The sequence below is a fragment of the Molossus molossus genome, unplaced genomic scaffold (assembly GCF_014108415.1).
Source record: "Molossus molossus isolate mMolMol1 unplaced genomic scaffold, mMolMol1.p scaffold_m16_p_21, whole genome shotgun sequence".
NCBI lineage: Eukaryota > Metazoa > Chordata > Mammalia > Chiroptera > Molossidae > Molossus > Molossus molossus.
The window spans coordinates 5,600,355-5,613,552 of NW_023425357.1; the positions used below are offsets into that span (position 1 = coordinate 5,600,355).

The following is a 13,198-nucleotide window of genomic DNA, read 5'->3' on the forward strand; positions in this document are numbered from 1 at the left end:
CCCACTTCCTTCCCGCCCCCTCCCGCCCCCCGGGGCCCTGGAGAAATCCAGTGGAAGGTGCTGGAAGAGACTGGAGAGACCCTCGTGAAGATGGAGCAGCAGAAGGAAGAGACAGGGCCGGAAGGGTGAGAGACTCAAGCCCCCCCTGGGGGAGGACAGAGACCCAGAGACAGTATCGGAGGGAAAAAAATCTCAGGCATCACCACGTGGAAACAGACTCTCAAAGGATCCGGGCGACAGAGTTGAGCGAGAGAGAACCGGGGAGAGAGCTAGAGAGACAGTATTCGGGGAACAGAGAGAAATGGCCAGAACGAGCCAGGAGAATGGAAAATGCCTGGAACAGCCATCAGACTGGAGAAATAATAATAGTTGCCTACACTTCTTGAACACTTCCCAGACCCAGCCCTTCACTGGGCACCGTTGGCCCCACCAGAAGGCCTCTCTAGGTATGAAAAGCTGAGGTTCCCAGTGGGAAAGTGATTTGGCCTGAGACACACCTTGAGCGAGCTGGGCAGCCTGGAACTGAGTTCTCCCCGAGGGGGACGTACGTTCTGGCCCAGCTGCCTGTCTCTCTGTAAAGTGACACCTGGAGAGAAAGAGAGGTGGAGAGAGTGTCAGGGAGAAGGGGGCGAGGGCGTCCGAGGAGGACGCAGAAGTCAGGACGAGAGGTGGCCCCCGGGAGAAGCAGGGGCAGCCAGGCTGCACTAGGGACAATATGCAGACGGTGAGACCCGCTGACCTGTCCTCTTGCCATTCCAGGAACAACCTGTCTCTGCCGTCACCTGGGACTGGGCCTTTCCCAACCCTGCCACCTTCTCTCCTGGGCACCTCAGGCCCAGCGCACCTGGGGCTCCCTGAGAGCGTGGCCTCTGTCACCGTTCCCATCCGCCTGGATGCCCTCTCCTACCTCCTGCACAGTGCCTTGCTCGGGGCCTGTAACCTTCAAGAGTCCCTGCCTTCCTGCACCTGCAACCCCCACGCTTGTGACTCCCAGCCTCGCCCTGCCAGGAGGTCATTCAGGGGACGAGGGGACTGGGACGTCCCTCGACGGTCAGGCTGGGGCCGGGGCCAGCGGCGATGGGGACCTGGGAGGTCTGAGCAGCCAAACAAGCTCTGGGCCGGGGATTCTGGGGCTGGCCCCAGGACCCCACCCACGATGCCGTCGTTATCACCAACACTGCCTACTCAAGATGGGAAGAAGGAAACCCGAGGTCCGGAGCCACCCCTGGCCACCCCACCTGTCTCTGAGGACTGGGACACCGAGTACTAGGACCCTGAGGCCCCAGCACCACGGAGTCCAGACAGGGCCACTCAGAGTCACTATGAGGGTTTCCCTGGAGCCTAGGGGTGACCTCAGTCCTGTTAGAAATACCCCATCCCTCTTCACCCCAAAACCACGGCCTCTGCAGCGGGGCCTGGGAGTTCCCTGGACCTGACGGGATCTCAAGCCAGAAAAAGCCTGGCACCTCATACCCACTGCCTCTCCCCATCTATAGCAACAACCCTCAGCTCATGCTCAACCCAACCTGACCCTGACCCCATTCTTAATCCCAAAGCCATGTACCTGCCTCTGCAACCCCATCCCATCTCCTTTCTCACTACCGTATTCACAAGCCCATTCATTCCTGTCTCTGTCCCAGTGGCCACTGAACCCACCGCACTCCCAGCTTCTTCATCCTCTTTCCCCACCTACTTCAAGCCAGCCTAACCTCATCCTTAACATCATCCTAAACCCAGCCCCAAACCCAGCCAGCCCCATCTCATCCTCAGCCTCCTTCCTGTCCTGGCCCCAACTGTGACTGCCCTGTGATCTCATCCACCAAGAAGCCCCCGGGCTCAGTATACCCAGACCCCACCCTGTCTCTGGCCTTTGGGGGTGGGGGCCGTGGTTGAACAATAAATGGATGAGTGTCCCTATGTCTTGTGTCCGTGTGTGTGCTTACGCAGCTCAGGCGGACCCGGTGGGTGCTGTGAGCAAGGCCTGGCAGAGGGTGGGAGAGTGGTTGGGAGGGTCACAGAGAGGGGCCCGCAGGGCCAGGGGCTGCGGGGACGGAGCGCCTGGATCCCTGTCTCAGCGAATTCCATTCGGGGCCTCTGCCACGTTGCACTTCTGCCTGCTGGAAGCTGCTGGGCCGTGGAACCATTGTGTGGGGAGGCTTAAGGGATTTGGGGGACTGGGAAGCAGAGAGGCCAGCGACCTGGCTCTGCTCAGTCTGCACAGAGGGGCCGAGGCAGGCGGAGGGCTCAGGACAGGCTCTGCCACTCAGGTAGGGAGCAGGCATGGGACCTGCGGACCCTCTTACCCCAAGACCTGAGCATCCAGTCCTCCAGCTCCTTCCTCTCCCTGGTACCTGGTGGGGTTCCTTCCCCTAGCCCCCTTCACACCTAGGATCTCAGAATTCAAGGTCCCAGCCTCCTCCTCCCCCAAGGACTTTGGTGTCCCAGTGCCCAGCCCACCTCCTGGCTTAGGACCTGGAAGTCCAGACCCAGAGATCTAGGTCCTCTGTTCCTTCTCCCTTGGACCTAGGAGTCCAGGCCCCAGCCCCCTCTTCCCCCAGGACTCAGGAGCCCAGGCCCCCAGTCCCATCCTTCCCCAGAGTCCGGGAGTCCAGCTCCTGACCCCGCCTCTCCCCTTCCCCAGAGATCACCATGCACAGCTTCATGAGTGGCGGCCTCTTCTGCGCCTGGGTTGGGACTATCCTCCTGGTGGTGGCCACAGCGACAGACCACTGGATGCAGTACCGGCTGTCGGGGTCCTTTGCACACCAGGGCTTATGGCGGTATTGCCTGGGCAGCAAGTGCTACCTGCAGACGGACAGCATTGGTGAGGCTCCAGGGCAGGTCTGGGCGGTGGCTGCAGGCAGAGCCCCATCAGGCAGAACCTCGCAGCCAGGGGGCCGCCTGTTTTGCAGATGGAGAAACCTGATGCTCAGAGAAGGAAAGGGACCAACCCAAGGTCACCCAGCATGGAAGGGGCAAAGCTGGGCTTTCAGTAATTCTTCCTAGTGCAATTATAGAATGTGTGGATGGAGGGGTTGAGTAGGGAGAAGTAACATGTCGTACATTAAAGGGAGGTCAGGTACAACAGGTGGGGCTGGGGTTCCAGGACAGCATTGTCTACGTATTGACTGAGTATCAAGAACTATCCTTATATGCTAAGTGAAATAAGTCAGGAAAAGACAAATGCCATATGATTTCACGTAGACGTGGAATCCGAAAAAAAAAAACAAAATAAATGAACAAACAAAACAGAAACAGACTCATACACAGAGCACAAACTGATGGTCACCAAATAGAAGGGAGCTGGGGGTGGGGTAAAAAAGGTGAGGGGTTTAAGACGTACAGGTTGGTAGTAACAAAGTAGTCATAGGATGTAAAGGACGGCATAGGGAATATAGTCAATGACAATGTAATCACTGTGTATGGGGCTAGATGGGTACTTGAATGATCAGGGGGTCACTTTTTAAATTATGTAAATGTCTTACCACTATGTTGTACACCACAAACTAATGGAAAATAATATTGAATATCAACTGTAACTGGAAAAAAAAAAAACTCTGCTAGGGCTAGATACTGGGGGATACAAAAGCAAGACAGACCCTAAAATTTGATAACTACTGGCTGAGGTATTATACTTGCTATGTGCCAGGCTATGTAATATACATACATATATGTATATATGTGTGTGTGTATATATGTATATATTACAATACATATTATAAATAAGGGGATAAGAATAGTATAGTGCAATGTATATTATATACATATATATTAAATATGTACAGTATGTATATACTATATATTATCTAATACACTATATCTCTAGGTATGATGTAGTATATTACACAGCATACATTTTATGGAAAGAGAGAAGATTGATCTCCAGTGCTCAACATCCTCTCACTCAACATGCTTATTGAGTGTCCTGTGCCAGGCGCAAGGTGCTGGGGATGTAGCAGTGAATGAGAAAGCAGGGCCTTTGTCCTCACAGAGCTGAGACTTCCGTGGGGAGAGACAGACGTCATAAACAACTTAAAAATAAATAAATGGGGCATTTTCAGATATGAGCAAGTGGTGTGAAGGGAACAAAACAGAGCAATGGAGAGAGGATAAAGAGTGATTAGCAGAACAATGTGGGGAATCAGCATCATTCATTTATTCATTCGTCCAGCAATCTTTCTCCAGGTCCTCGGGCAAACCAAATCTATGCTGGGGATATTCGTGGCATAGAATCAACCTCAGGGAGCAATCAGGCTGAAGGGAGAGACAGATAGAGAGTCCCAACCAGGAGTAAGGGGTGAAGATGATGCCTAAATGGCAAAGGGATGCTTCCTAGAGGAGGGGCTTTGGGAGCTGGGTTTTGGAGGATGGATAGGAGTTTGCCAGGTGAAGAGGAGGACACTTACAAAGAGGTGAAGGAGAAGCTGGGTCAGGGATAGGAGAAGGGAAAGGCATTCCTGTCCCCAGAGGAAGCAGCTTTCACCACCGAGGGCAGCGGAGGCCGAGGACTGACCATGGGGTGCTCCCACAGCATACTGGAATGCCACCCGGGCCTTCATGATCCTGTCTTCCCTGTGTGCCACCTCCGGCATCATCATGGGCATCCTGGCCTTCGCTCAGCAGCCCACCTTCACCCGCCTCTCCCGGCCCTTTTCTGCGGGCATCATGTTTTTCGCCTCCAGTGAGTGGACCCCCCCTCCCCTCCCCTTCTCCCTGCTCCCTGCCCATCTCCAACCCCAATCCATTCCTACCTCCAACACTACTCTCATCTCTGACTCCTCACTTTCAACCCCATCCCCACCCTAATCCCAACTCCACGCCCAACACCAACCCTACGACTATTTCTAATTCCACCTATTCCGACACCGCAGTTCAGTTCTGGTACAACCACCCAGAGTTGGCGCCAGGCCCCACAGGTGTCAGGGAAGGGTTCCCCACAAACAGCCCCTACGTCAGCTGCAAGTGGGCTCCCAAAGCCATCTGCACTTTTGGACAACCGGCTACAAATTTGAGGGTTTCCAGGACCCACTAAGGTTAAAAAAATGTGTTGCATTACTCACCAAACTCAGAAAAGCACTATACTTACAATTACAGTGTTATGATAAAGGATCAACTCAGAACCAGCAAAAACACAAAAACAAAAACAAAAACAAAAACAAAAACAGATGCCAAGAGAGAAGCCCGAGGGGTCAGTCACCCTCCCAGCACACCCTTCCAAGTGTTCAGCAACCAGGAAGCTCCAAGGCACTTGGCATCAGGAGTGTTGACTGGAATTTCATGATTGAATCACTGGCCATGTGATTGAACTCAGCCTCCTCCCCACTCCCTTCCCCAGAGGGGCTGATATCAACCAGCTCAAACCCCAACTTTCCATTCCGGTGGCTGGTCTTTACCATGACCAGCTCCAATCCTGAGTCATCTCCGCTCAACAACAGGTGTGATCCCAGACGCTCGACAATACCAAAGACGCTCATCACTCAGCAAGTTCCAAGGATTTAGAGTCCTTCTCCCTAGAACCAGAGACAAAGACCAGTCATTTCTCTGTGATGTAGCACAACCCTGCCCCATCCCCATCTCAGCCCCACTCCTTGTCCATCTGCACTCCGACTTTCAACTCAACCCTGTCCTCACCCTTATCCCCATCCCTACCCACCCTCCCACCCCACTCCTTTCCTCAGTCTCTCCCACCCCCATCTCCAAGCCCAACCTCATCGGTGTTCCCATCCCCACCCTCTCTCCCCAGCTCTTTTCATCCTGCTGGCCTTGGCCATTTACACTGGGGTCACCGTCAGCTTCCTCGGCCGCCGTTTCGGGGACTGGCGCTTTTCCTGGTCTTACATCCTGGGCTGGGTGGCCCTGCTCATGACCTTCTTCGCAGGTACCTGGGCTTGGGGGTGGGAAGTGCGGTGTCTGGGGATGAGCGGGCACACTCCCAAGGGCGAGATGATAGGGTGTCCCACATGGGCCCCCAGCACCCAGACAGAAAGCAGACTCCAGGCCCTGTGGACACCTGGGAAGAAAGAGGGTGCTGGGGTGGAGGCTTGGGGGGTGTCCATTGGGACCTTTCCTGGCACAGGACTTTTCTACATGTGTGCCTACCGGATGCATGAGTGCCGGCGCCTGTCCACTCCCCGCTGAGCGCAGAGGTATCCACCAACTTCATCAGGAAGTCAAGATGAGGTCACTGAAGAGGAGGGGGAATGTCTAGAGGTCTGAAATCCTGGTTCCTGGGGGCATGAGGGGCTCGGTCCTGGATTCTGGGTGGGGACCCCTGACTCCTGAGTCCCACGGTGGAAGGAGACGGTGGAATGGGGCCTGGTGGGAGGGAGCTGAGAAGATCCAAGACTCTACTTGCCAGGGGGTTCATTTGAGAAATGGAATACCCATTAGTGCAATTTTTTTGGAGTCTAATAAAACTGATGTGAAAGGGTTACAGTGTGGCTCCCTAGGGGTGGGGCTGAGTGTGGTGGATGGGGTTGGGGGTGTATGAGATAAATCACACAGTCCCCACACAGGTGACAATTTGACTTATAGGAAACTGATATGTAGGTCCCATTCTGACACCAATTCCAACATGTAATTTTTTCCCTCAAACCACCAAGCAATGAGCTCAATTCGGACATTATCTACCTAGTGATAACATCAGATCCCACAGGCTCAGTCCTACAATCGCTAGTCACCTGTGCTGCTGACCAACCAGCTATAGAGCAGAGGTTCCAAAGACCCCTCTTTAGATTCCATTAATCTGCTAGAGCTGTTCACAGAACTCAGAGAAGCATTTTACGTACTAGACTGTCGGTTTATTATAAAAGGATACACCTCAGAAACTGATGGAAGAGATGAAGAGACGGGGCTCAAGCTCCCACATCCTCTCCAAAGTCACTACTCTCCCCAAATCTCCAAGTGTTGTCACCACCCCCGATGCTCCCTGAGGAGGTTTCATTACAGAGGTGTGATAGGTTAAAACCTTGGCCATTGCTGATTGAACTCAACCTCCGGTTCCTCTCTCCTCCCCAGAGGTCAGGGCTGGGACTGAAAGTTCTCACGCTCTGGTCACCGTTCTTCCATCCTTAGGTGGGTTCCACAGGTCACCTCATTTGCAACTTTATGGCTTTCATGATTGGAGAAATTCCAGGCGGGTTTCGGAGCTGTCATAATCAAGACTCAGACCAAATATATATATTTCTTATTACAAATCACAATATCACAGTAGGATAATAGGATAAATAAAGAGCTCATTGAGGGTGGGGGAGCAGCCTCTGCCCTGGCCAGTGTGCTCAGAGTTAGAACATCGACCCTGGCACCAAAGGGTCACTGGTTAGATTCCTGGTCAAAGGCATGTACCTCAGTTGCAGGTTTGATCCCTGGTTCTGGTTGGGGTGAATGCAAGAGGCAATTGATTGATGTGTCTTTCTCACATCAATGTGTATGTGTGTGTGACTCTCCACCTCTCTCCCTCCTCCCCTCCCACTCCCTCTAAAAAGCAGTGGAAGAAATATCCTCTAGTGAGGATTAACAACAACAACAAAACAGCTTCCTTTTCCACCTGCCCTGCTCCATCTCCAGTCGGCTCTTCCAACCTCCTCTCCCCTCCCCCTTGGGCTCCTCCAGCTAGGAACACCAGAACTCTAACCTTTCACCTTCTTCACTCACCTCTTCACACACTATTGATGACCTTGACCTTCTCTTCATTCACTCATCCGTTCATTTGATAAACCGATGCCACCTGCCATGAGATTTACTGAAGGCCAATCACAAAATAATAAGACTATCTAGCAAGACCAGTTCTAATAATATTTATCACAGCCTACGCTACTAATTGTTATATTAATAGAGGCTGACTCCCTAGAAATAATATTTATTGGAGCCTCCTCAACTAATAATCATACTATGTTTATAGAGGCTTCTTCCAATAATAATGGCAATTGAGAGGCCTTCTCTAATAATTCTTTACTGAGGCTCCTAAGTAGAAATATTTACTGAGGTTTACTCCAGTAATCATATGTACAGAGGCTTATTCTAGCAATAGCGATGTTACAACACCAGACTTGTATCTCCAACCTCTTACTCAGCATTTCAACTTGGAAAGAAGAGGCATCTCAGGCCCCACATGTCTGACATCGAGTTCCTGGTCTTTCTCACCACCTGCACTGGCTCCTCCATCCACACCTGTTGGGATCCTTCTTGGCTGTCTTCTCTGTTACAGCCCACATTGGATTCATCAGCCAATAGTGTTGGCTTTACCTTTAAAATGTGCTTGGAATTTGGCTCTGTCTGGCTTTACCATTTATCACCCTAATGCAAGCCACGTCATCTTATCACTTGGTTTATTGCCACATCCCCCTAACCAGCTCAACCCTTACCCTGCCCTGCCCCCCCTTCCACCTACATTTCATTCTCTATGCAGCATCTGGAGGAATATTTATTAGAATCATGTCACTCCTGCCCCAAGCCCTCCTGTGGCTCTGACCTCAGGTGAAAAGCTGAAGTCTGTCTAGGTCGTACAAAATACCACGTGTTCTGCCCCCCCCCACTAACTCTCTGACTCAATCCCCCTCACTCACTGCAGTTCAGGGGTCCCCAAGACCACGCCTGGGCTCAGTGAGTTGCTAGAAGGGTCACAGAGCTCAGGAAAACGATGACACTTACAGTTAATTTATTACAGCAAAAGGGTACAGTTTAACATCTGCAAAGGGGGGAGCCTCACAGGACAGCATCCAGGCAAGAGCAGGCACCAGCTCCCCTGTTGTCTCTCCCAGTGGAGTCACACGGACTGCACTTACTCCTCCCGATAACGGTGTGTGACGACACACAGAGTTTTGCCAACTGGAGAAGCCCCCTGAACTCTGATGTCCAGGGTTTTCACGGGAGATCAGTTTTGTAGGCAGGGAGCACCCACGTGGCTGGCCTTAGTTATTCAGTTTCCAGCTTTTCCAGGGGTCAAATTGATATAGTACCCCCCATCCCCCAATAAACCGTGCTGGTAGCATAAACTATCTGGTGTGACTCGTGGGCTCCAGGTAAACAGAGACACTTATCAGACAGGACATTCCAAGGTCTTAAAAGGTTCCCTCCCAGGACCAGACAAGGGCAACTTTTCCTGGGTCAATAGCCGTGGTGAGACTTAGAAAAATGAGAAACAGGGTTACAGCCTTGAACCTTAAAATGGGATGGGGTGAGTTGGGGGTTGGGTTTGTCGATAAGAATGAGGTTAGGTTGATAAGAATCGGGGTGGTACTAAATTAGGGATTGGAGCTGGGGTTAAGGGATGGTTTGTGTTTGGGGTGTGGATGGAATTGGGTTAAGAGCTGGTTTGGGGAATGGAGCTGGGATTGGAGCTGGAATTATGGATGGGGTTGAGACAGAGTTATGGATGGGTTGAGTTGGGATTGAGTTCAGATTTGGGTTTGGAAATAAGAATGGGGATAGGTAGGGATTTGGGATGGGGTTGAGTTTGGGGTTGGAGCTGGGGTTGAGGAGTTCGGTTTGGAAATGAGAATGGGGTTGGGTTGAAGGACAGGGATGGGGTTAAGGATGGGGTTGAGTTTGGGATGAGGCCAGGGTCACAAATGGGCTCTGTGCTCTAATTTTCTCCTCACCACATGCCCATGGTCCAGACTTCTTGAAGCCTCTACAGCTGCTCCTCACCTGAGCCATGTCTACGGCTATTTTTGTGCGGGTGCCCATACCCCACCCCCTACTCCCCACTGCTCATGACATGGATCCTCCTCTGGGAGCCTGTCCTTGTGACCCTGTTCTCAGGAGTGGCCAGTTACCTCTCTGGTGAAGCCTGGGAGCCTGAAAACTGGATTCTCCAGTAAAGGAAGAGGACTGGCCTGTTGGGTCCCTGGTTCTCCCTTCTCCAGCTCTCCTGGGCCTGCTGGCTCAGTTTGTCTTCACAACAGAGGCTGTCCTCTTCAGGGCCATTCCAACTTCATAGGGGTCACATTTGCCTAGGCCTTCCTCCTGGGCTGTGGCATCTTCACCTTACACCTGCTCACAGGTGAGATGCTGCCCAGGACCTGGCGTTGGTGTGGGAGGAAGAAGTTGGGAGGGCCTGAGGGTCCTGTAGTGACATCCCTGCACCCCTGCCAGGTACCATGAACCTAATGATAAAGCTGGCCATGCTCAGAGCAGAGCTGTCTGAACTCATTTATCAGATGAGGATGTGGGTGTGTCTTCCACGCCACAGACTTTTTACAGTTGCGATTCTCCACCTTTTGCCTAGCCTGAGCATAAGCTCTAAGCAGGGATCCAGGAGTCTGAGCTCGCCACCTGCCCACACACGCCTTCCTCCTTCAGGAGCGCCTTCCACCTTCAGACCCAGGCATCATGGCCTCCGGCCCCCTCCTTTTGGGGAGACCCTAGAGTGGGGGCCCCGCTCCCCCCAGAACAAAAGATTGCTCACAGAACAAAAGGTTGCTCAGCCACAGGAAAACATGACACATCCCCCAACTGTCCTCTCTGGCCACATCCCTCCTCTCATTTAACTCACACCCTGGCCTCATTTGCCACCTCCACCTCTGAACCCCCAAGCCTCTCTCTCATCTCTTCCAGGAAGCCCCCTCTGGTGTTGAGGGCTCTGAGGGTGGGGGCTATAGAACCTGAGACAGTGAGGCAGGCTTTGAACCACCGACCAAACCGAGGATGATGACACCCTTCCCCACCACACACTGTGAGTGGCACCAAGAGCTCGAGGAGGGGAGATACTTTCGTTTCAACCCAGGAAGGGAGGGTGTGTGAGAGTCAGTTGCCGGGAACTGAACTGGTGAAACAGAACCAGTCTGGTCTTAAGGAGCACGGGCCCCTCTGAGTTGCCCCAACTGCTTGCTGGCTTCTTTGATTTCTGAGCTCAGAGGACCCAGGAGTCTGGGTGCACAGCCTCTTTTCTCAGAGACCCCGGAGTCTGGATCACCAGCCCCTTCATCTCTCAAGACCCAGAAAGCCGGCGCTCAGCCCCATGGAGCCCTGTCGTCCCCTGGCCCTGCTGGCGGGCTCCCTGGCCCTGACATCTATCCTGGTGGCTCTGAGCACGGACTACTGGTTTGTGGCCATTGGGCCTCACGATTCATCTCATTCGGGCCTCTGGCCAAATGGGGATAAGCACCCGGTAGCAGGTAACGGGCAGTGGTTTCTCTTGTCTGGGGGTTCGGGGAGGAGAGCCGGAGCGAACAGGCCCTCAAAGTTCTCCTCTGTGAGCAGGCTATATCCGCGTGACGCAGATCTTCAACATTCTGGCTGCCCTGTGTGGCCTGGTATCTGTGGGCCTCCTGGTCCTGTCCTGTATCCCCTCGCTGTCTGCCCCGGGCCGCGGCCCCCTTGTCTCATCCATCACAGCCTTCACTGCAGGTAAGGAATCCGGTCTGCCGGCGCCCACGCTGCGGGGACTGTGAGTGGACTGTGAGTTCCCGCAGAGGGGCTGAACAATCTTATTGCCTTTTGTCCCAGCGCTCTCCATTATGGTGGCCATGGCTGTCTATACCGGGGAACGGTGGAGCCAACCTCAACAGTCCCAGATCCAGACCACCTTCTCCTGGTCCTTCTACCTGGGCTGGGTTTCGGTTCCCCTCTGGATGAGTGCAGGTGACTGCTGCCCGGGACCTTGGGAAGGCCCTCTGGGGGCTCTGAGGGAGCAGGGTGGGGCGGGGAGGGGCAAGTGCTAACCTCCCTCTACCCTCCCAGGTGGCCTGGGTCTGTTTGTTCACTGCTCTGCCACCCAGCCTGGCTACGACACCTTGTGAGCCGCAGGTGAAGACAGCAGGATGAGTCTGAAAGGCATCATCAGATTCACAGGTGACCACAGGGTCACCTGGCCCTCCCTTGGCCCTCACCCCCAGCCCTTCCACAGCCCCTCTGTTTGTTTCCTCACTCATTCAACAACGATTTGCCGGAATCTGGTTCTTCTGAGGTTAATTCAACCACGACGCAACCCGATGGTGGGTGACACTGGGCACCCGGAAAAGAGTCAGAAACCTCCACCTGCTCTCGGGGGGGCTCCTGCCCGGTGTGGGGCCGGTGCGGACACCGCCCTGCCCACGCCCTCTCCCCTTCTCTGGCCCGTGTCTTTCTCATCGTCTGCCTTCTGTTTCTGTCTCTTTCCTGTGTCCTCTTTTCTCTCTGCTTTCCCGTGCCTTTCTTGCTCTAGGACTTTCTTCTCACTCCCTCTCTGTCCCTCACCTGTTCGAGTTCTCTTTGCTCCGTTCATTAGTCCACCACTCCTTCTGCTGGGCCCCCATGGGAACACTGGCATGAGTCAGACCCAGGCCCTGCCCACCGGGGGCTGCAAGTCTGGTGTGTGTGTGTGTGTGTGTGTGTGTGAGTGTGTGTGTGTTAAAACAGGCCGGAGGACAGGCACAGCCCAGGAAGGGCGCAGGACAAAGGGTGTCGTGGACGGGAGAGGTGAGCTGTCCTGGGAGAGGGTGTTTAGGGACTTCTTGAAGGCCAAGGAAAGCTAATCTAGGAGGATGGACTCCAAGATGGAGGCATGAAAAGGCCCAAGTGTTCAGAGGATAAACAAGTTGTGCTTTGTGGCCAGGGTGTGAAATGTGGGGGTGCGGGTGGGGTAGAAAATGAGGATGGAGCGTTGGGTGGCAGCCAGGACCCCTAACGCCACAACTGACTTTCTGCTGCGGGGTGTGGGGAGTCAGGATGAGAGCCAGCAAGCTCTCTCTGGGGCATCCGGAGAGGCTGAAAGGGAGAGAGGAGCTTGGTGATGCAACGGGTAAGACAGGAGTCAGGACAAGGCCTGGCTGGGAACATGGCGTGAGGTGGACAGGAGGGAAGGAGCCAGAAAGATTCAGGGAGCAGTCAAAACCAGATTTGGGGATCCAAGGGCTTTGTGAGGTGAGGAGCAGGAAGGGGGCAGGGATAGTGCCCAGGGATGGGATGGTGTGGTCATCTCTGGTTTGGTGGAAGAAGTGGCTGAGTGCCAGGGGCTGGGAGATGGCCAGGAGCAGGTGAGGACTCCAGGCCAAGATTGGGGACAGAGGCCAGGGTGGGAGCTGGAGTCCGAGATGCTGTGAGAGCGGAGGGAGTGAGGCTGCTAACCTGGTAGAAGGTACAGGATGCGAGAGGCAGGTGGGACAGGAGCCCATGTGGCAGCCTGGGAGGCACAGTCAGAGCTGGGGACCAGGAGCACCGATGAGGTCAAGGGAAGAGAAGTTTTTAGAAGGACATGGTCTACCATGTCATGGCCCTA

At 53.8% G+C, this 13,198-nt stretch overlaps 3 protein-coding genes across 3 annotated transcripts; all 3 read left to right on the forward strand.

Annotated features, from left to right (window-relative positions):
- The first annotated feature begins 90 nt into the window (after positions 1–90).
- On the forward strand, positions 91–1,270 carry CUNH19orf84 (chromosome unknown C19orf84 homolog). Its single transcript, XM_036274110.1, has 2 exons — positions 91–125; positions 760–1,270. Exons 1-2 carry the CDS (start codon positions 91–93, stop codon positions 1,268–1,270), a joined length of 546 nt encoding a protein of 181 aa, XP_036130003.1.
- A 927-nt stretch (positions 1,271–2,197) lies between these two features.
- LIM2 (lens intrinsic membrane protein 2) lies at positions 2,198–6,424 on the forward strand. The gene is made up of 5 exons (XM_036274111.1): positions 2,198–2,267; positions 2,642–2,824; positions 4,532–4,681; positions 5,744–5,878; positions 6,077–6,424. The coding sequence occupies exons 2-5, from the start codon at positions 2,650–2,652 to the stop codon at positions 6,136–6,138; spliced, it is 522 nt and encodes a 173-aa protein (XP_036130004.1). The 5' UTR covers positions 2,198–2,267; positions 2,642–2,649; the 3' UTR covers positions 6,139–6,424.
- Positions 6,425–10,538: 4,114 nt separating this feature from the next.
- NKG7 (natural killer cell granule protein 7) lies at positions 10,539–11,869 on the forward strand. The gene is made up of 4 exons (XM_036274112.1): positions 10,539–11,117; positions 11,203–11,349; positions 11,449–11,583; positions 11,683–11,869. The coding sequence occupies exons 1-4, from the start codon at positions 10,961–10,963 to the stop codon at positions 11,739–11,741; spliced, it is 498 nt and encodes a 165-aa protein (XP_036130005.1). The 5' UTR covers positions 10,539–10,960; the 3' UTR covers positions 11,742–11,869.
- Positions 11,870–13,198: the final 1,329 nt, after the last annotated feature.

Coding starts and splice junctions, on each gene's coding strand:
- NKG7 (XM_036274112.1), top strand. CDS start 10,961: ATGGAGCCCTGTCGTCCCCTGGCCCTGCTGGCGGGCTCCCTGGCCCTG. Junction 11,350..11,448: donor CATCACAGCCTTCACTGCAG/GTAAGGAATCCG, acceptor CTTTTGTCCCAG/CGCTCTCCATTATGGTGGCC. Junction 11,584..11,682: donor TCCCCTCTGGATGAGTGCAG/GTGACTGCTGCC, acceptor CTACCCTCCCAG/GTGGCCTGGGTCTGTTTGTT.
- LIM2 (XM_036274111.1), top strand. CDS start 2,650: ATGCACAGCTTCATGAGTGGCGGCCTCTTCTGCGCCTGGGTTGGGACT. Junction 2,825..4,531: donor CCTGCAGACGGACAGCATTG/GTGAGGCTCCAG, acceptor GTGCTCCCACAG/CATACTGGAATGCCACCCGG. Junction 5,879..6,076: donor GCTCATGACCTTCTTCGCAG/GTACCTGGGCTT, acceptor TTCCTGGCACAG/GACTTTTCTACATGTGTGCC.
- CUNH19orf84 (XM_036274110.1), top strand. CDS start 91: ATGGAGCAGCAGAAGGAAGAGACAGGGCCGGAAGG. Junction 126..759: donor GAAGAGACAGGGCCGGAAGG/GTGAGAGACTCA, acceptor TTGCCATTCCAG/GAACAACCTGTCTCTGCCGT.